The following is a 22,158-nucleotide window of genomic DNA, read 5'->3' on the forward strand; positions in this document are numbered from 1 at the left end:
CCTATAGAACGTTGCCACGTAGCCCCTAGTTAGATAGTATATATAGAGACAAGAGTGAAGCCTTCTTCACTCTTGTCAACTCTTTTCTTGCTTCTAGTCTAGTTTCAAGGGTCTCTAGTTTTCTTGTCTTTTGGCAATAGCCATTCTAGTTCCTCTTTCAATATACATACTTATTTATTTATATTTTATTACCTTTCTTTGAAAGAAGGCTTACTTATCTGGATTATTTTTTCATCGAGTTCTTATCCTTGACAGATTAACAAGAGTACACCTACAATATCAGAGCTTTGTCTAATCTTCATTAAGAGTGGATTACCTCTTTTTTTTGATAAGATATAAGCATATTAGAAGTTGCGGATTACCCTCTTCTAAACTGATATTGTCTTTAGTATTTTCTTTGTTGTCAAGTCCTCTCTTCTATTTGTCTTGAGCGATATTAGACATCTTCTCTTTTTTAAGTGTTATCATAGCAAAACTTGTTGAAATGAAGAATGCAATGGCATAAATGTAAGAGCAATTGAGGGAGTTAATGCTTGCAATTCATCAACTCAATTTACCACCACAAAGAGCAACAAGATTGGCAGGAAGTGAAGATATAGAAATGGTTGGAGCTGCTTCAACATCTGCACAAAACCATGTTCTTTCTTTTATGATGGAACATTCTTCAAATGTTACAGAATCAAGAATTGCCCTATCCAAGAAGTTTGATGGCACCAGATCCAAGTTTCGAGGATTTATCAATGAAGTGTAATTTGTGATTGAACTTCAACCCCAAAGCTATTTAACTCCAGGATCGCAAGTTAGATTCATTGGTATGCTTCTTTCAGGTTCAGCACTATCATGGTTTTCATCTTTTCTTGAATAACGAGATCCAATATTGGATAATCTAGAGGCTTTTCTGGCAGTGTTTCGATCCATGTATGGAGAACATGATGCAATTCATGTTGCAACCAATAAGATCCATATTTTACAACAAGACAATCAATCAGTAACATTGTATGCTTCACAATTTTGATAACTTGCAACTGATATCAAGTGGGATGATCCTGCATTTATTAGCCAATTTTTCTATGGATTACAATATGAGGTAAAAAAAATAATGCTCAACTTATCTAATCTTCAAACATTGAGTCAAGCAATTGACTTTGCTGTGAAGTGCGACAATTGCCTTTTTGAATTTCGATCTGAGAACCGTACAAGTGGACTTCAACGTTACTATAATTCAATGGCAATACCAACATCTCTTCAACAGATACATTCGGAAGTAGAGGATATGCAAATTGATGCAGTACGTTTCATATCTCTTATTGAGCAAAAAAAGACTCGTTGTCGTCAAGAAAGATTATGTTTATATTGTGGAGAACCAAAGCACACTGCTCAATATTGTCCAAAGAAATGACGCAATGAAAAAATGAGGAGTATGGCTGTGAAAGAAGATAATATGTCGAAAAACGAGTTTGTACAGCTACAATAGGGACCATGCAGCTAGAACCTTGCACAACATCTAGTAAAGGTCCTATTCTCTCCTCAGAGCCCTCTCCTTGTTTTACATTAAATCTTATTTTAGGACCTAAATATTACAAAGTCTGTGCCTTGTTAGATTCACGAGCCTTAGCGTGTTTTTTAGATGAAGAATTTACTAAAAGACATAGCATATCTTAAATAAAGAAAACTAAACCTGTTATTGTGATAAGTCATAGATGGTCGTCTATTATCTTCTGGAGATATTACTCACGAAATTCTTCCTATAGAAGTAATAATCAATGGTCATAATAGTTTTGTAGCATTTAATATCATTAGATCTCTCTTCTAATCTAGTCATTTTAAGTTTATTGTGATTAGAAAAATACAACCTTCAAATAGATTGGATTTTCCGAATTCTTACTTTCTCTAAAAGTATAGCTAATAGTGTAGTTAATCAAGTAGAGAGTCATAAGTCCAGTTCAATTAAACCCGTATTTATAGGTGAAAAAGCTTTCTTGCATGCTGCTATGAAAGAATCACCATATATTATTTATGCCACACCAGTTCCTACTGGTGAAAAGACTTCAAGTGACATTCGAAGCCAATATCAAGAATTTCAAAATGTATTCGAAAAAAAGAATGTGGATACACTCCCAGAACATTGTCCCTATGATTGCTCAATTGACCTTCAAGAAGGAGCACAACCGCTGTCGGGGTAGAGAGGTTTTGCCTCAAGAAAGCGCTGGATTTCTAGTTGTCATTAATTGCTCAATCAAGCTTAAAATAAGGAAACCCTAATTTTATATATATAAGTTCTCCTTTTGGGAGAATTACACCAAATACTTAAGTCTTAAATAACCAACAACACCCAAAATATGGTAGAAGTACTCTAAAACCTTGTATATCCTTGTGTAGAAATTCTTCCGAACCTCAACACCTCATAACTCTTGATCCAACCGTCCAAACAAGATCAAAATTTACATGAAGTACTGATATGTTGTTATTCATTTGTACAACAAATTTCAACCGCAAATTCGTCGCAGATCTTGAGATATCTTCAAAATCCTAACAGTCGCCTCAAACCCTAATCTTTATATACCCGCGCGCAATTTTCTTCATATCTCACAAACCATAAGTTCAAATGCCACGAAACTTGTATAGATAGCTTTTTTACACAAAGTTTTACATTCTCCTAAAGTTTGAGTCAAAATTTCGTTCAAAAACTCAAGTTATGGCTCCTAACACTACTTTAAACAAAACCATTCACTTACTGCCTTTGATTTGAATGCGCTGTCTTTAACTCCCTGAAACTCCTTCACATAAACTCCAAATGCAAAATTTCCTTTGCAAAAGATGTATGTCTTAAAATTGCCCTTTCAGCCGCACCTTCCGATCTCCAAACGATTCCGTAAAAATCCTCTTAAACTCAAAAGAGTAACAGTAGGTCTCAAATTGACACTTTAATTTCAAACGGCTATAACTTATTCACCCTAACTCCAAAATCTATAAAATTTGCACAAAAATTGTAGCCAAAACCCTAAACTTTATAACCCTTGCCTCTGATTTCCTAATGGCCTCTTTGAAGTCGCTGAAATCCTTATCAAGGTCGCGGGCAGCCTCCTAAAAGCCCATTGGGCATGGATTTCGACCAATGGAGATGAAGATCCTTATTTCTACCTTCATCCAACCATGCCTTGGTTTCATCCCTCCCAATTAACCTCCTATTAGTTTAAATCTTCATCTTTAGGCCCCTATCTCCTCTCAAGGCTTCATTCTTAACATTAAGGTTCTATAACTTTTATATACTATAATCAAACTAAGTAAGGAAAACAAAATAAAGTTTTTTCATACCAACTCTTTTTAATTTAATCTATTATCCACTCTAACATACATTTAGATTTATTAACATTTAATGTGTTCTAATTAATTTTTACATATTATAAGCATTTACACTAAGACACCGCCATTCGGATCAATCTATAATTTATCACGAAATGAGTTGACTAAACTCAAGGAGTATATTGAAAAGAATCTAGCCAAGAATTTCATATGCCATTCTAAATCTCCAGCAGGAGCTCCAATTCTATTTGTGAAGAAAAAAGATGGATCATTGCGGATGTGTGTTGATTATCGAGGACTCAACAAGATTACTATCAAGAACAGGTACCACTTCTTTTAATATCTGGACTTCTTGATCAGCTGGATCAAGCTAAGATCTATACAAAAATAGATCTTCGGAGAGCATACAATCTAGTACGCATCAAAGAAGGAGATGAATGGAAGACTGCGTTTCAAACTAGGTATGGACATTTTGAATACAACGTCATGCCTTTTGGACTTACAAATGCACCATCAGCTTTTCAACATCTAATGCATGATGTTTTTCGAGAGTTTTTGGATGATTTTGTGGTCTATTATCTAGACAACATCTTGATCTATTCTAAGAATCCAAAAGAACATGAACTTCATATTCGTCATGTGTTACAAAAATCAAGAAATACGGGGCTCTATGCCAAGATAGAAAAGTGTGTATTCTATACTACTCAAGTCGATTTCTTAGGTTACATCATTTCAAATGATGGACTTATGATGGATCCTAAGAAAGTTCAAACTATTATAGATTGGAAGATCCCAAAAACGGTAAGAGATGTCCAATATTTTTTGGGATTTGCCAACTACTATCGGATCTTCATCAAAGACTTCTCTCGAGTTGCAGCTCTACTTACACGTTTGACTTGTAAAGACAAACTCCAATGGAATCAAGAAGCAGAAGTTGCTTTTGAATCTTTGAAGACAACGTTTGTTTCTACACTAATCTTGTATCATGTTGATTTTTCCAAAGCATTCTTTATGGAAATAGATGCATCAGACTTTGCTCTGGGTGCGGTTTTATCACAAATGGGAACAAATGACAAACTTCATCCAGTAGCCTTTCATTCAAGAAAATTCTCAACAGCAAAAATCAATTATGAGATCCACGACAAAGAACTTCTTGCAATTGTGGATTCTTTTTAAGAATGGCATCATTATCTAGAAGGCGCTTCCAGTCCAGTCACCATGTATACGGATCATAAGAATCTCAAATATTTTATGTCAGCACGCGTATTAAATCATTGTCAAGCTTGTTGGAGCATGTCTTTATCAAAATTCGAGTTCATCATCACTTATCGGCCAAGAAAACAACAAGGATTGTTCCATGCCTTGTCTAGACGTTCTTATCTTGCACCAAAAGAAGGACATGCAGCTTTTGAGCAACAAAGAACGATTCTCTTGAAGCCAGAGTAATTTCATCTTCGAGCAATAAAATCAACAGTGACTGTTGATTTAACTTTTTTTAAGCAAGTTTAGTTAAGTATGTCTTCAGACCCTCTTGTTCATGATATCAAGAATAATTCTTCTAAATCTTATGATCCATCTAAATTTAAATTCAAGAACAACCTACTCTATTTCGAAGGACGCCTATATGTTCCAGAAGGAGAAGCACGTTTACGTGTTCTTCAAGCTCGTCACGACTTCCCAGCAGTAAGATATTTTGGATATAATTAGACTTTGGAGCTGATATCTAGGAATTTTTGGTGGCCTCAAATGTGGAAGGCAGTCAAAGATTTTATACAATCATGTGATGTTTGCTCAAGATCAAAAACTCCTCGTCATCGATCTTTTGGACTTCTTTAGCCATTACTCATTCCGGAACAACCATGGTCTTCTGTTTCTATGGACTTCATCATGGATCTTCCAATCTCAGGTTCTTATGATTCTATATTCGTGATAGTAGATCGTTTTACCAAGATGGTACATTTTATACCATGTACAAAATCTATCACAGGTGAAGAAACAGCTAAGCTCTTTCTTGACAATATCTATCGCTATCATAGATTACCTAAGGATATTATATCAGATAGGGGAACTCAATTTGTATCAAGATTTTGGCGGACTCTTTTCAAGATTCTAAAAGTGGATATAAAACTATCTTCGGCATTCCATCCTCAAACTGATGGACAAACGGAGCATGTTGATCAAGTTTTGGAGCAATATTTAAAATGTACCATTAATTACCAACAAGATGATTCGACAACTCTTTTGCCATTAGTAGAGTTTACTTACAATAACATGGTACATTCTTCTACAAAACAAACACCTTTCTTTACTAATTATAGTTATCATCCACAACTTGATACTTTTGACTTTTCAAAAGTTGATAATCCTGCTGCAAAAGATTTGGTGATTCATTTAACAGAGCTACATGTAACGATATAGGCGTAGTTAAAAGAGGCTCAAGAACAACAAAAGGTCAATGCGGATGTCTATCGAAAGGAACAACCACCATTCTTCTTGGGTGATAAGGTATGGCTACTTCATTGCAATATCAAGACCACTCGTCCTTGTGACAAGTTGGACTATCGAAGGCTGGGACCATTTTCTATTTTTATACAAATCAATCCAGTTGCATATCGTTTACATCTACCGGAGTCAATGAAAATCCATCTAGTATTCCATGTGTCTCTTCTTGAACTATACAAGACAATGGACATACCAAGAAGATGACAAGCTCCACCTCCTCCTATAGAAGTGAACAATAATGAAGAGTTTGAAGTAGAAGAAGTCTTAGATTCAAGGCGGCGTCGAAATAAATTGGAATATCTTGTCCATTGGCACGGATATGGTATTAGTGAACACACATGGAAGCCAATAAAGAATCTTGCAGATGTAGCAAAGGTGGTGGAGGCTTTTTATCGACGGCACCCATGAAAATCAAGATGAAAATCTTCTTTATAAAAGAAACAACATCTAGACAAGATAACATTCTACTTTCAATCCTTGTTTGTAGCTTCTTTGTAGTTGTGACGTTCAAGAGATGGAGAACCAACAACCAGTGGATTTGACTCAAGAGCCTTCATTTGCTGACCTATCGGATGAGACATTACGATTATCACAACCTTCAAGTCGATGCAATTGAGATGAAGATCTTCAAGAATGACATATTCTTCCTTGAATAGATGGCGAGATACAACACGTTTGGTATCACAATTTGGGAAGGGACTCTTGATATTTGGTGATTTTGTTAGAGGTAGGAACAACTCTTGATGGTGTTCCAAATGTTCTATTCGAAGGAAGTTATGAAGGCCTCAACAATGATCAAATAATTGGGTGGTCTTCTCGCCTTGGTATGGGACACTACCGATGGTTGAGAGGCCCTATCAATCATCTTCGAAGAGAACAAAGATCAGAGTATATGGCAAATACAATTCGTCGCATCATAGATTTCCTCAACATATGATGACCGCTCCTTGTGGAACTCGTCCCTAGAAGGGGGGGTAATATCACGAACATACTCATGTAAGCTAGTAATTACATATATAAATAGATAGAAGTAAATAAAAATAAATAAAAGTAAGTTAATTCTATAGTATTTAATATAGAAGCTTCCTAGAAGCTTCATAGACGTTGCTTTGACTTCATAGGTGTCTTTAATTGACTTTTTGGATTAGAAACATAGTCAAAAAGTTGGCCATGTGCCACACATATTGTTAGCTTGAAGATCAAGCTAACTATGTGGCCCATACGTAGAAAAACTTGTCTTATAAGTCAAGGCATGTGTCCTACAAAGTCAACACATATTGGAGATTCTATAGAATGTCGCCACGTAGCCCTTAGTTAGATAGTATATATAGAGGCAAGAGTGAAGCCTTCTTCATTCTTGTCAACTCCTTTCTTGCTTCTAGTCTAATTTCAAGGGTCTCTAGTTTTCTTGTCTTTTGGCAATAGCCATTCTAGTTCCTCTTTCAATATACATACTTGTTTATTTATATTTTGTTATCTTTCTTTGAGTGAAGGCTCACTTGTCTGGATTGTTTTTTCATCGAATTCTTGTCCTTGACAATATGACAATAATACATCAAGAGGGAGGCATTTCACTCTCTTGCCATTTCACCAAGAAATCTACGACCTCAAATTTATAGATTTGTACATATTCAACATCACTTTTGAGGCCTGATTTATTCATTTCCAAAAATGATAAAAGTAAAATAAAAATAAAAAAACAACATATGTTACACAATTAAAGGCCTTCATATCACCACAAGATATATTGAGAATGCTATAAGACGTAGATCTTAAAATAATCATAACTTTTATAGGGAGAATTGGCGAGATAATGTACTACAATTCAGGATTCAAATTCAATGGAAATATTTTGAATGGTTACGACGTTATCTTGTACAAAAAATAATTATGAACAGATCACAGACGCATTGCATGACTAAAAAATAGCTATGCTTTCTATAGACTAGACTAAAGGGCTATTGAATAAATTCTAAGCAGCAAAGAGCCCAATCCTCATATATAATATAGAGCCATCAAGTATCAATGGAGATGTCAAGGAATAGAACATCTTTCTCAGCTAAGATTATGAACATCAGCCTACTAGTGTTTTTGCATGCTGAATAAAGATACAAAATTCAAGTACAACAAATACTGCAACTTTGATATATTTTCTCAACCTTCGTGCATCCTCAATTCAATGGTATGCAACTTCCTCTTGAAAGACTTGAACTTTGCTTCCAGGCAATTTCCCTCTGCTATCAATTCTGGTGTAAGAATCCCTTCCCTTCTTTTTGTTCTACTGCAATCATACATTGTATTTATGCTTCCATCAATTCTTGCATGTATAGTCAACTTTAATGTTAAGGCTGACAAATAGAGATAGGAGAAAGAATTCTTTGTAATATTGCATGAGCCCATTGTGATGTGAGAATTTTAGAAAAGAAGCTAAAAAAGCTTCTTCAAACCACATTTATACTTTTAATTATTTTGCATCTATAAAAAATTAATCAAAAATATAGTATTAGAAATTATCAAAAATAGAATTTTAAAATGAATCTAGATCATTTGGAGATCTTGATGGTAATGGAAAAATAATGATAGCACATAGAAACTTTTTACAAATGTATCAAGGTAGAATCATCATATCTTCTCATAAAGTAGCAAAATAAAAATTAGGTTGTTATAATAAAGCAGAAGGATGAATACTAATATTAAAACATGAAGTTTAAATTTTCAATAATATTTAGCTATTCTAGTTTCTTCACATGCAAATACAAAGTATATTATAGCATCATTTAAAAGACTTAGAATATGAGCATGAGTTTATTAAATGTAATAAAGAAGGAGAATTTTTGATACAATTAATGTTGATTGTTCTTCTTAGTTTATGAATGCATTAGTGACAAATTAATCAAAATGACTTAAGCCACAATAGGAATCACTTCAAATTCTATTTCAACAATCATAGTATTCCATTCATAGTTACCAAAACAACTCTGCAAGTCATAATATTTTAGTGTTTTCAACATGGTAATTATAGATTAATGATTTAAAAAAATTGATGCTTGGCTAATTATATCTTCTCACCTTACAATACTCAAATCCAAAGCATTAATAAATCAGCAACACTATAAGTCCATGCATGCATTGATCAAGCTAATTTGTCAAAGTAAGCATATATGCATTGATTAAGATGAGCTATCAAAGTGAGTATGTATGCATTGATTAAAATAAGCTATGTAAGTGATCACACATGCAATAATCAATAGCATATGTCAAAATAGGCACACATGCACTAATGAAGAAGAATTAGCAAAGTGAGCATACACATATTAATTAAGATAAGCTGTTGACATAAATACCCATACATTGATCAAGAAGATTTTGTTGGAATAATCTTGCATGTACTAATCAAGTGGAATTGTCAAAGTGAGCAGTCAAAGTGAGCATGCATGCATTAATTAAGATAAGCTATGAAAGTGAGCATGTACATATAGATAAAAAGTACCTATTCAAGTGACCACATACGCATTGATCAATAGAACTTGTCAAAGTAGGCATACATGCAATGATTAAGAAGAGCTATTGAAGTGAATATACATGCTCTAATCAAGAGGACCTATCATAGTAAGCACATGTGCATTGATGAAAGTAACTTATTAAATTAAACATACATGCATTAATCAAGAAGACCTATCAAAGTGAGTACATTATTGTATAATAATATAGCCATTAGGTGAAAGAAGCAAGAAAAAAAATTATTATAGAAGAACTTAAATAAAAATATATTAGAAAATTATCTTAGAAATATAGATAATAGAAGAGGTAGTAAAAATTAAAAAGTGTTAATATTACCTTCTTATAGAAGAGACTTTTTTTTCACTTTATAGGGCCATAAATGAGCTAAATAAAAATAAATAAGATATATAATTAATATAGGCATCTTTAGAAAAGCATTAAGAATACTTTTTAGAAGAAATTACCTCAAAATACCAAGAATTGATATCCAAAGAGAACTAGTTGTGAATCAATGTCAAAATCAGACCCTAAGCCATAAAACCATGTATTTATGGTGACTTAGAGATTTTTTTGTCAATTAAATAGTGGAATTTGGAAGGAGACTTATAAAAAGTTTTTTTAAAATTAATTTTATTTAATTTGAGGATACATTGAAGATTTGAGAGCTTTTCAAAAGACAAAGTGTATTTAGTGGATTTGGATTTAAAATAATAAAAAAAAATCATAAATTTGATGATTTTGTGAAGATTGCAATATATTTATAAGTAATTTTTTTTAATTTTTCACTATACTTATTCTAAATGTGTGTAAAAAATTAGATGTTAACTAAGCAATTAAGTTGAATATTATGAGAGTTTTTGTGGATTATGGTCTTTGATAATTAAAATTTATGATCAGTGAAGATTTTTGTGATCTTACAACATCTGCCAATTTAATTGAAGCAAAATTTGGTGAGAGTAATTTAGACTTAGATATCTAAATATTATTTTTTTTAAAGTAATTTAATTATTCAACAAAGAGAAATCATTTTTGAAAGATCAATATTCAAGTTGGAAAAAAAAGGCAATCAATATTTGAGAGGTTTTGGAAGCTTTTCTTTCAATTAGTGAATTTGATTCTTCTCAAATTTTGTATGCTTATTAATTTCTTATAAATTGAAATATAGATAAAATTTAATTAAGACCAATAATTTGATTAATATTGTATGAGGTTTTAAAATATCTAAAGTAATTGATTAAGATTTATTTAAGATTTTCTTAGATTTGTTTAGAATTTGGTTAAAGTTTAGTTAAGGTTTTATTAGGATTTCATTAAAATTTGGTCTAAGATTTAAGATTTTATTAGGATTTGGTTAAAATTTGATTAGGATTTTTTTAGGATTTATTTAGGATTTTGTGAAGATTTGTTTAGAATTTGATTAAGATTGGTTTAGAATTTTATTAAAGTTTGATAGGATTTTTTTAGGTTTTGTTAAAGATTACGTTAAGATTTGATTAGAATTTAATTATGGTTTTTATTTTTTATATTTATTTAATATTTATTTGATATTTATTTAGGATTTTTTATTATATATATATATAAAGATTAATTTATAATTTCTTTATGTTACTTTTGTAAATTCTTTGAAATTTATTTTAAAATTTAATTAAAGATTGATTAATATTGTTATAATTTAATAAGAATTTTCTTATGATTCTATTAAAGTTGTTAAGATCTTTTTATTGTAAGTTTCATTTTTTTTCTTCCATAATTAAATACTTAATGCTCTCTCAAGCAAACCTCAAAAAATACATTTAATAATGCATTGATTAATAAGAGATGTTAAAGTGAGCATGCACACACTAGTTAAGATGAGTGATTAAATGAAGTATGCATGCACTAATCAAGAGTACCTACTGAAGTGAATATGTGTTACGGACATACATATTTACACTAATAATTATCTAGATAATAAGAATAGGTAGAAATAATATGATAATATCTTATGGAGAGCTTTTTAGAAGCTTCATAGATGCTGCTTTGTCTTTATACATGTCTATAGATGATTGGTAGGTTGAAAACTTGGCCAACAAGGAGGCCACATGTTAACATGTTGACCACTTGTAGTACAAGTTGGACATATGGTGTACACCTAGAAAACTCGCCTTACAAATTAGACATGTGTTCTGCAAGTTGGACGTGTATTAGAAGTCCTATAGCATATTGCCACATAGTGCTTAGTTAAGTAGTATATATAGAGGCAAGAGTGAGACCTTCCTCACTCTTATCAACTCTTTTCTTGATTTTAGTCTAGTTTCAAGAGTCTTATGTTTTTTAGTCTTTGGCAATAGCTATTCTAGTTCTTCTTTGAATATACATATTTTTTTCTATCTTGTCACTTTTCTTTTGGCATAGATTCCATGAGTTTATATATCTTCTTCCCATTTGTATCCTTAATAGTATGCATTCACTGATTCAGAAGACTTGTCAAAGTAAGCATGCATTCACTGATTCAGAAGAGCTATCAAAGTGAGCATGCACACATTAATCAAGAGGACTTGTCGAAGTGATCATGCATGTATTGATTAAGGCGAGCTGTCAAAGTGAATACGCATGCACTGATTAAAAGAAGCTATCAAAGTAAGCACATTCATTGATCAAAGAAGAGCTGTTAAAGTAAGAGGATCACATGTCGATGATTGAAAGAATATAAAAAGGATATTTTTATACTATATAGCACACTATTTGGATGCAAAAGACTACCTTAGTATTTCTTGCTATATAACCAAGGTTTGTGCAATTTAAATGGAGGCAAGGGCATGGGATTAGCACGAGGCCTAGGCATTGTGGAAAAGTGTCACTTCAAGCTTCAATTAAAACTAATAAAAACTAGAGACACATAAGTTATCAGTCCAAAGGACATTTTTGCAATTATCACAAAAAACAAGGATAGATGTAATATTATACTATAAAATCAAATTGATTATATTTTGTATTTTAGATTTTTATTACATGCAAAATGTTTTCGTGGTGCTTATCATGTTAGAGCCCATGGATCCCGATCAACTTGTTCCATTCTCATCCGGTGGTACCGAGGAGGCAAGGCGAGTTTCGAGGTATTCCAGACCAGATCTTGAGACCGCCCGTCTGGGCTCCCTCTAGAGGAGTAGCCTGGTCTACAGTTCCGCTGGCTATTCTTCGGGCCGCGCAAGACTCGGTCCTGTTTGAAGACTGGTATTGCAACCTACAGTGCTTGATGCAGCTTATCAATATGCTCTCACGGGTCGGTGTGATGTCGGCTGTACCTACACACCCCGCACGACTTGAAACCTTATCAAGTTTCTTCGATTGCAAATTAAAGAACTACCTCATCCGAAAAGTCTGATTCCTCTCTTGCATTTACCGTGCAGGTTGCTCGGCGTTTCTGCGAGAGCACATTACAGGTGAGCAGAAGGCCATTATAGATGGAGGAAACGGCATGGGGACGTCTATCGTAGAATGATGAACTCCGTTGTAGCAACACTCAGAGACGTACCCAAGCTCTATCATAGAGCTTTTTGCTCATCACCAGAGAAAAGGTGGGTGGCCACAACTGGATCCTGTTCACCTTTGACTCCCGACTCCCTGGGTGGCCGGCAGCCAACCCTTCCCGAACATTACATCGGGGTAAAACTCGGTACATGTAACTGCGTGTGGTCAATGATAAAGGCATTGCTGATTTTAGTGGTGATGTTATATGTCTGCCATCCTCTTGCTCCCTCTCATGCCTTAAGGAATGCCAGCTTTGTATCACATCACTTCCTCACTGCTCTCATTCGGAATGACACAGGCACTCTTCGTTTCTTCTGCTTTCTTAGCTCATATCAGATGAACAGTTCGTATATGCTGATACTGGGGGGTGCGGAAATCTCTCTCTGCGTCCTGAGATACGTGGGTTAAATTGATTTTTCCTTCTTCCCTGTGGTAAAAATTTAGAGAATCCAATCCACATGCATTCTGTTTTTTTTTTAAGGTTTTTCCTTGAATTTTTTCTTCGTTTTGATTATGGATGAGGTGTACTAAACATATTGGTAAGACATCAATTATGATACTGTATCAAATTGTATTGGGGTGAATTATACGTTTTCAATTGTCCGTTTTCAAATGCTTTCATATCAATTGTGGACCATTTTTTGTTACTTTTTTTTGCATTTTTTCTATAAAAAATCTTTAATTTTTTTTGACAATGAAATTATGTTGATAACAAGACCTTTATCAATGTTCTTCATTATTTTATTTTATTGTTTCAAAAATTATTATTCATATCAAGTTAGAATTTCAAAATGGGAAAATTACATCCTCAGACCTAGAGGTGAAGTAATACCTGTATGGACCTGTGTATTAGAAGTTGTTTTGAAAAAATCAAAATATTGATATATATATATGTTAAATTCACCCGGAATTCGCTTTTGTTCCTTAATATAATTATGTCTTGTTGACTTGTATTGAAGTGAACACATATCAAGGTATCCGTTCCATTATGCAAATTGTCCCTCAAAGTTCTTTGGAAGGTTTATCTTGCCTTGCCAATGATTCCAAAAATAGGTCATAGGCACAAGTGTTCTGAGGTCATTGTTGAGATTACAACTTCCTTATCTCCAAGTAGTGAGAGTTTGAACAAAGAATAAGGATATATTCTATAAAAGTTTATAACTTAATCACTATCAGTTCCAAAATTTGCAAATCCAGTTGCTGTAGGTTTGGAATGAAGCTGTCTCCAACAAATCACAACTCACTATTTCACAAAATGATGAAAAAAAACTGCAAAACTATATCTGAAATTTTGTAGAAATATTTTGCAACATTGTCATGTGTTATGCAAACCCAAGTATGACATCAACACACACATTTTTTTGAAAGAAATACTCATTATGAACATTCTTATGATTATGGAATTACTACACGAAACACTGCTCATAACCATGTGCGGTGAAGCAGCCTTCGAAGCCAGTGGCTCTTCCAACACTTCCTTCAAGAGCTTTCGGTATTGGATTCAAAAAATAATCAATGAAGGAATGTAGAAAAGCATTTGGTATAACCTGCTTGTGAATGGTATGCCTGTGAATAAAAGTTGGAATTGGACTTTGATTGGGGCCACAATGAGCTTTTCTACCCAACTGGGGTCCACCTAATCAAACACTCATCCAAGGCTATGGGCGTTTTATGAGGCAGTAGGTGTGGGTCCATATCTCGGGAAGCATACTTATCCTACGAGCTTTGGGAAACTCAGCTGCTGCTGATGTTTAGTAAAAAATATCTTTATACAACTCTCTTGATTGACTCACGCAATCCTCAAATCCTTGAACACAAACTATCAATTTGCGCCAAACAAATGGATTTAGAAAATTTCTAGGAGAAACTATTCATTCTACTCGCTAAGTTTGAGAAAACAGGGACCGTTTTCCTGCTGATTGCTGCACGCTCACAAAACAAACTTTGGAGCTGTGGAAAATTGAGAAGCTGCCATACTTTAGATGCTCGTTTAGGCACGAGTTGTTCCAAAGCCAACCTTTCAACTTGAAAAAGTAGGTCAACTTTTTCTTTTGCAACAGACACACACTATCCACTACGTCGTTTAGTTGCTTAACAAATAACTCCATTTTATCAAAGCCATTGGGACACAGAATTTCTAGAGGGATTGATTGATCTGCTATTTTCCAATAACAATAAAAGGAACTATTCGAAACTTCAGGAGCATTTAACAGATCATCTTCGGCTGGATTCTTTTAACAAGAACATCAGGATACATTGTGTGCTAACATGAGCTGAACTTTGCAAGTTGTTTTCAATCAGAACCACGCAAGGTCATTCTACTAAATTTTCACCATCTTCATGCTCCATGCATGTGACGCATTCCCGTGAAATCTGAAAGAAGTTAACAGTAAAAGTTGGGAATGATTTTGAAACTCCTGAGTTCAACGGGGGGGTCATGTCTGATCTCTAACTTAATCAGATCCCATGCTAACTTAATGTAGCAAAGACGTGTACACTGGTCCAAATCGAGGTAGACCCCTTCATCAATCGACAGACCCTATCTTCCTGAGGTTTGTAATTCTGAAGAGGTAAATCATTCCTAGAGTGATCCATTTATTTTACATTTTCTACTCGAGTTTTACTTCTTTGGAGCTTTGCAATACCCAGAGAAAGAGAGAGAGGTGGCGCCAATCATGCTATGGGTTCCAGAAAGTGCAACATAATGCGTTTACCCTGCCTCAAAGTCACGGTCTCACCGTTGTCGTCATTCAGAATCACCTATTATTCGCTAAATCCTGTGAAAGAATTTGATTCTCCTGACCGCCTACAAAATTATCATGAACACTGGAAATTCACATAAATGTTCGTTGAACCTCAATCCCTGTTGATGTGGTCGTTGAAGCTCAATGGTAGCTGAGAAATCTGCTGCTTTTTGTAATCGTGAGGCCTCTAGCTTGAGTTGTTGCATTCACGAGACAGCCGTGAACTTGGTTAGAGACTTGAGCCTTCAGAATCTGTCATTTGCATCGAGGGTGCTTCGCATTAAGGCGTCGATTTAGTTCGCTCCTTTGTTCGACTTCATTCTCCTTCATGAATGCAGGGATTTTAGTTTTCCTCCTCTTCTAAGTCCCTAGGATCAAGCAGATCCTTATCGCATTCACAGCATCGTCATTGCAAAATTGCTCACTTCTCAAGTGGTCAAGCACCCCTTCTGTACCATGTATCGAAATTCATTCGAATGAAGAAACCAGTAGCTTCTGCTCCAACTACGACAGATGCTCAGTAAGGAGCGCTTTGTTGTCACAAGTTGGAACGAATATATAGCTCTTCAAATTGACCCTCCCTCTTGTATCTGCGGTGATACTACGGGGCGGGCGAAAGGTGAACCCACTTTAAAAGCACTAAGAAGCACGTCAAGACCTTGGCTGAAACCACAGAGCTATTCCAGGCCAAGGAGAATGAAGCTGATTACTCTGGCAGTGTGCATTATATTGCTAATCTTCAAATGCAGTGCACAACCTGCTGGTACAGGTAGAATTTCTTCACATGTCCTTACCCAATTCTTAATCTACACTCTCAATTCAGATTCGGAGATTGATAGCACAGTTGTGTCTGCATACAGCACGATGAGAGATACGACCATGATTGCCGGTATGAACTGCAGTGAAGGACTGTTAAAGTTGTTCATAATTTTAGAGAAAACTTGGAAAAGGATTTGCGTCCAAAACTTTACGATATTTGCTAGTACTTGCCACTTCATATACAGTTGGACTGCACACCTGTAGATTGCGAATTCATCTTGAAAAAAAATAATAGAAGCCAATGGAAGGTAGTTTCTACAATTTATGATTTCGTTTTGACTAAACTTCCATGCTGGGGGACGGCTGCCCGTTCCCTTCCATGCTCAGGCCCTGTTCTGTGATGGTGAAGACGTTTAGTGTGCGTTATTGGTGCGACAAACTCTCGACGGTCATGAATAGTTCCACGAATACAACAGTCATCATCATGAAAATTCTGCGAAGTCTTCTGAATGCATTCAAGTCGGAAGCAAGGTTTTTTTTTGAAGGTCGTGATTCTTTCTGCTTGTCACTTTTTTATCTCACAACTTGCATCTGTGAATGCAGATAATGGATACGCACCCCAGGCTCACACGATAGGCATCAACTACGGTACCCTAGGCGACAACCTCCCTCCTCCGTCTGCGGCAATCGCAACAATTAAGTCCATGCAAATTGGCCGCGTAAAGATCTTCAACCCAAACGCAGACATCCTGAATGCGCTAGCAAACAGCGGCCTCGAAACGGTGGTCGCCATTCCTAATGACCAAATCGGGCAAATTGGCACGAACCCCGCCGCGGCGGAGGCTTGGATTGCCCAAAATGTCGACACCTACTACCCCGCCACAAACATTGTCACAATCCTCGTAGGCAACGAAGTCTTCTCCGATGCATCTCTTCCCTGGACATCACTCGTCCCTGCGATGCAAAACCTCTACAACTCCCTTTCCACGCGAGGCTGGTCCGACAAAATCAAGGTTTCTACTGCCGTGGCAGCCGATGTGCTCGCCAGCTCATACCCTCCCTCAGTTGGCACATTCCGTGCAGACATAGCCGTGCCCGTGATCCTCCCCTTGCTCAGATTCCTGTCGTCAACGCATTCCTACTTCTACATCAACCTCTACCCCTTCCTCTCGTATACCACAAGTGGAGGCGACATCAGCTTGAACTACGCCCTGTTTGCGAGCGGTTCAAACTCAGTCGTGGACGGTTCCCTCACCTACACCAACCTTTTGGACGCGCAGCTGGACGCTGTAATTTCAGCCATGGAGAAGCTAGGGTTTGGAGACGTGCGCGTAGCTGTGGGAGAGACCGGTTGGCCGACAAAGGCGGACGCAACCCAAACAGGCGCGAGCGTCCAAAACGCCGCTATGTACAATCGGAGGCTAGTGCGAAAACTGCTTTCGAGCAGCACAAACGGCACTCCGAAGCGCCCAAACGTCTTCATTCCAACCTTCATCTTCGCATTGTTCAATGAGAATCAGAAGCCTGGACCAGAATCAGAACGCAACTGGGGGCTTCTGTACCCGAATTTGGGGGCAGTGTATCCTATAGATCTTACGGGGCAGATGCTTGACACCCAGTACGCCCCAATTTTGCCCTAACTTGTGCGAGAGACTTCGGCAACAGCATGAAGTCGAGTGACGGTATTGTCCCCGTGTGATAATTGTGTGGTAGGCTTAGTTCTCGTGTCAAGGCCCTCGATCAGCATTCCCCCTGCGGATGGTGACGAGTCCAATGGCTGATCCTGGGGAGTTTCACAGTCCCCCACGAGATTTTGTTCTTTATGTGGAATTCAGATGCAGCAATCTACGGCTGCTGCAGTTTTAGTTACATGCAGAAGTACCCATTAGAAAAAATTCATTTGGGAGTTGATAGAGTTTTTTTACGTGCGTTTCATGAATTGATTGTAACAAAGATGACTTGGGAGGTACATCACGCTGAGCTCCGCATCTAAATTTGTCTTTTCGGTGAGGTGGAAAAACATGAATACTTTTCATAGCTGTGAAAGAATGTCATACCCAGAAATTCACATAGTTCGATGGATTCGTGTGCCATTGGCGATATCCTTCAGGAAGCTATTTTATGAAGTTCAGGCTCATGGAATGCCGGTCTTGAAACTTCACTTTTCCACTCCGTTTCTGTTTTACACTTACTACGGACTTAATATACACATATTTGCCATAAATAAATTTAATTACTACTCTATAATAATAACAATAATAATAACAGAGGAAAAAAGGAAAATTGGCGTACACTAAAGCACAAGCCGGAAAAATGCAAATACTTGAGACATAATATAAAGCAAGTTCATTTTAGGAACAAGTTGCAGCTTGAGGCTTGCAACATGTACATAGAACTTCGTAGGTAGCAAAATTGGGATAGGTCTGGGTACCTTGAGACAAGAGTAAACTTTACGGCACCTCTTTAACTGGATCCTGAAGACTTTGAAGCTAGTATGTCGACGAGCACATGCTCGTGGAGTTCACGGTCAATTGGAAAGTGTGCTCGACAAAGACTTCTTGACCTGCATCAGGCCCACAACAGCAAGGAAACGCAAAGTCCTTGTCTGCTTAGCAAGAGGCTTCAACGACTCACCGTGGCATAGACTAGGAACCTGTCGACAATGACTGCTAGAAACAAACAGTGTAATCAAGACATGTACCAGAACACAATCCTCCATCTACTAGAAACAAAGAACACAGCAACTGGGAGTCTCCGTCGAAATTGGACCATTGAACTTGGAGAATAAAACGCTAACAAGATGTGCAATTAATCGATCAGACGCATTCACACATCCAGCGTCATCACTACACACACGATTCATGTGCAGTGAAATGCCGAAAGGTTCACACAAACTGCACTATCGGTACTACTTGAACGAATGGTTACGCACCGTTCGAGAAAACTTAAGTTTAAAAACGCACAATATTGAAAGAGTCGCGGAGTTGGAAAGATCAACCAAGTGGATGATTGGATAGTGGCATCAGCACGACCTTGGAATTGACGAAAACGGGGAAAGTTTGGAAGACACGATGTAACATGCGATGAATTAGAGAAGCGCATTTAAGCTGCTGGAAACTACTGAAGATAAATGTTTCGAAGATGGGTAATGTCTGAATACTTTAGTCTCTCTAGGGTCATGAGCCTAGGATGTTCAAGTGACAAACAGCTTGAGGGAAGAAGCATAGAGACAACCGTTCATTAGCTGGTCAAAAATGTATTCTGAATCTTTTTCTCCTATTTGTACCCTCAAACAATTCTACATAATCCTTGTAATACACTATTAACCTTAGATAATAAGTTGACCAAATAGATATTTTGTCCAATAAAATTATCTAGGTTAAAAACACATAAAATTGAGAGAAGTTGCAAGGGCGTCATTAAGGATCTAAGTCTTATTTCTAGAGTCCTTTTTATGCAAAATCATATCTAGTTAAAAACACTAATTGCATCCTCCCACTGCCAGCAACTTCATTAGATGAAACTCCAAAATTAATTTAAATTAATGCCATTATTGGTGTCCAAATATTCAAAATTCAACCAAAATTAATGATATTATTGATGCTTCAAATGCTCAAAATCTAATTTATAGGCATCTTTTTTAAGCAAAAAGATAATGTTTATCATAAAAATATATATTTATTTAGATTAAAGAAACTAAAAAAAAAAATAGAAGTAAATTAATTTGATAATATCTTGTATAAAAGCTTTTTAAGAGAGACAAAGATGCAGATTTAACTTGATATGTGTTTAGAGATGATTGATAGATTGAAAACTTTGCCAACAAGATGGCAATGTATCACACATATTGATAACTTATAATACAAGATAATTATGTGGTGCATATATAAGAAACTTATCTTGCAAGTTAGACATGTGTCTTATAAATTGAAGGTCTTATAGAATGTTGTTACATAGCTCTTAATTAGATAATATATATGTAGGCAAGAGTAAAGCCTTCTTTATTCTTATCAACACCTTTCTTATTCTTAGTCTTGTTTTAAGAATCTTTGGTCTTCTTATATTTTATAATAGCTATTCTAGTTCTAATATGATACCATTTTTGAATGATGATATGTTCTTTTCCAATAACACAAAAGTGCATTAATTCTTTGGTTCTCTAAGATATATGTCTAAAAGACATGAATCTTAAAGAAAGAAAAATCCTTAATACACTCTTATGTCACTGAAAGGAAGTAGAAAGTCACTCAAAGTTGATATAATATTGAACTAGAATGGCTATTGCTAAAAACAAGAAGACTAGAAAGTCTTGAAATAAGACTAAGGACTAGAACGACATTGATAAGAAGGCTTCACTCTTGTTGAGGCTTTTGTAACTTCCTTCAATTAGAATATTTTGAATATCATCAAGAGTTGTTCCTACCTCTAACAAAATCATTAAATATTAGAAGTTTCTTCTAAGGTTGTGATATCAAAGACGTTATAACTTGCTATCTATTCAAGGAAGGATATGTCGTTCTTGAGGATCTTAAGTTAAATCTATTGGTTGTTGTTTAATGTCACAAATACACTGAAGCTACAAATAAAGATAAAAAATAGAGTGTGATCTTTTTTTCATCTTGTTTTTTTTATAGCAAAAATTTATTATTCTTCATTTTGGTTTTGATCGATGTCATTGATAAAAAGCCTCAACTCTCTTTGCTCCATTTGCAAGATTCTTTATTGACTTCTATGTGTGTTCACTAATATCATATCTATGACAATGAACAAGATATTCCAATCTATTTTGGCAACGCCTTAAAACTATGTCTATTTCCACTTCAAATTCTTGATTATTTTCCACTTCTATAAGATGAGGTAGTATTTATCTTCTTTCTAAGATATTCACTATCTTACATGGCTCAAGAAGAGACACATGAAATATAAGGTGGATCTTCATAAACTCTGATAGATATAATTATTAAATAATAAGATTGACTTATTTACAAATAGAAAAAGATCCAAGCCTATAACAGTCGAACTTGTCACAAGGATGAGTAGTCTTGATATTGTGATAAAATAATCATACCTTATCATCCGCATTGAATTGTGGTTGATCCTTGCGATAAGCATTCGCATTGATCTTTTGTCGTTCTTGAGCTTCCTTCAACTATGCCTTCATTGTTGCGTGTAGCTTTGACAAATAAATTTGCCAAATCTTTTGTCACAGGATTATCAACTTTTGAAAAGTCAAAAGTATCAAGTCATGGATGATAACCATAGTTGATAAAGAAACTATCTGTTGAATAGTTGAATGTATCAAATAATTGTATGCAAACTCTGCCAATCGTAAAGAAATATTCAATCATCTTGAAAATAGTTGATGATACACCTTAAGTATTGCTCCAAAACTTGATTCACCTTTTTTATTTGTCCATCAGTTTGAGGATGAAAAGCCAAAGAGAGCTTTATATCCACCTTTAAAAACTTGAAAATGATTCTCCAAAATCTTGATATAAACTAAGTCTTCCTATCTAATATAATATCTTTAGGTAATTTGTGATAGCGATAGATGTTGTTAAAAAAAAGCTTAGCCATTTTTTTACTTGTGATAGATTTTGTACATGGTATAAAATATACCATCTTAATAAAATGATTTAATATCACAAATATAGAATCATACAAATCTAAGACTAGAAGATCTATGATAAAATCCATAGGAATGAAAGTCCATAGTTATTTTGGAATAGGTAATGGTTGAAAAGGTCTATAAAATCAATAGCAAGGAGTTTTAGATCTTGAACAAATATCACATAATTGAATAAAATCTTTGATTGCCTTTCACATTTGAGGCCACCAA

The 22,158-nt window shown here is 35.3% G+C and overlaps 1 protein-coding gene and 1 long non-coding RNA gene across 2 annotated transcripts; one reads left to right on the top strand and one right to left on the bottom strand.

Moving 5' to 3' along the window:
* Nucleotides 1-16,073: 16,073 nt before the first annotated feature.
* LOC112276426 (glucan endo-1,3-beta-glucosidase) lies at nucleotides 16,074-18,288 on the top strand. Its single transcript, XM_024507718.3, has 2 exons — nucleotides 16,074-16,329; nucleotides 16,923-18,288. Exons 1-2 carry the CDS (start codon nucleotides 16,074-16,076, stop codon nucleotides 17,957-17,959), a joined length of 1,293 nt encoding a protein of 430 aa, XP_024363486.1. The 3' UTR covers nucleotides 17,960-18,288.
* An 89-nt stretch (nucleotides 18,289-18,377) lies between these two features.
* On the bottom strand, nucleotides 18,378-19,353 carry LOC149986344 (uncharacterized). The gene is made up of 3 exons (XR_016500604.1): nucleotides 19,252-19,353; nucleotides 18,751-18,882; nucleotides 18,378-18,496 (listed from the first exon to the last, which is right to left on the bottom strand). It is a non-coding gene; the product is annotated as an uncharacterized LOC149986344 (long non-coding RNA).
* Nucleotides 19,354-22,158: the final 2,805 nt, after the last annotated feature.

The sequence above is a fragment of the Physcomitrium patens genome, chromosome 24 (assembly GCF_059467195.1).
Source record: "Physcomitrium patens ecotype Gransden chromosome 24, ASM5946719v1, whole genome shotgun sequence".
Classification (NCBI taxonomy): domain Eukaryota; kingdom Viridiplantae; phylum Streptophyta; class Bryopsida; order Funariales; family Funariaceae; genus Physcomitrium; species Physcomitrium patens.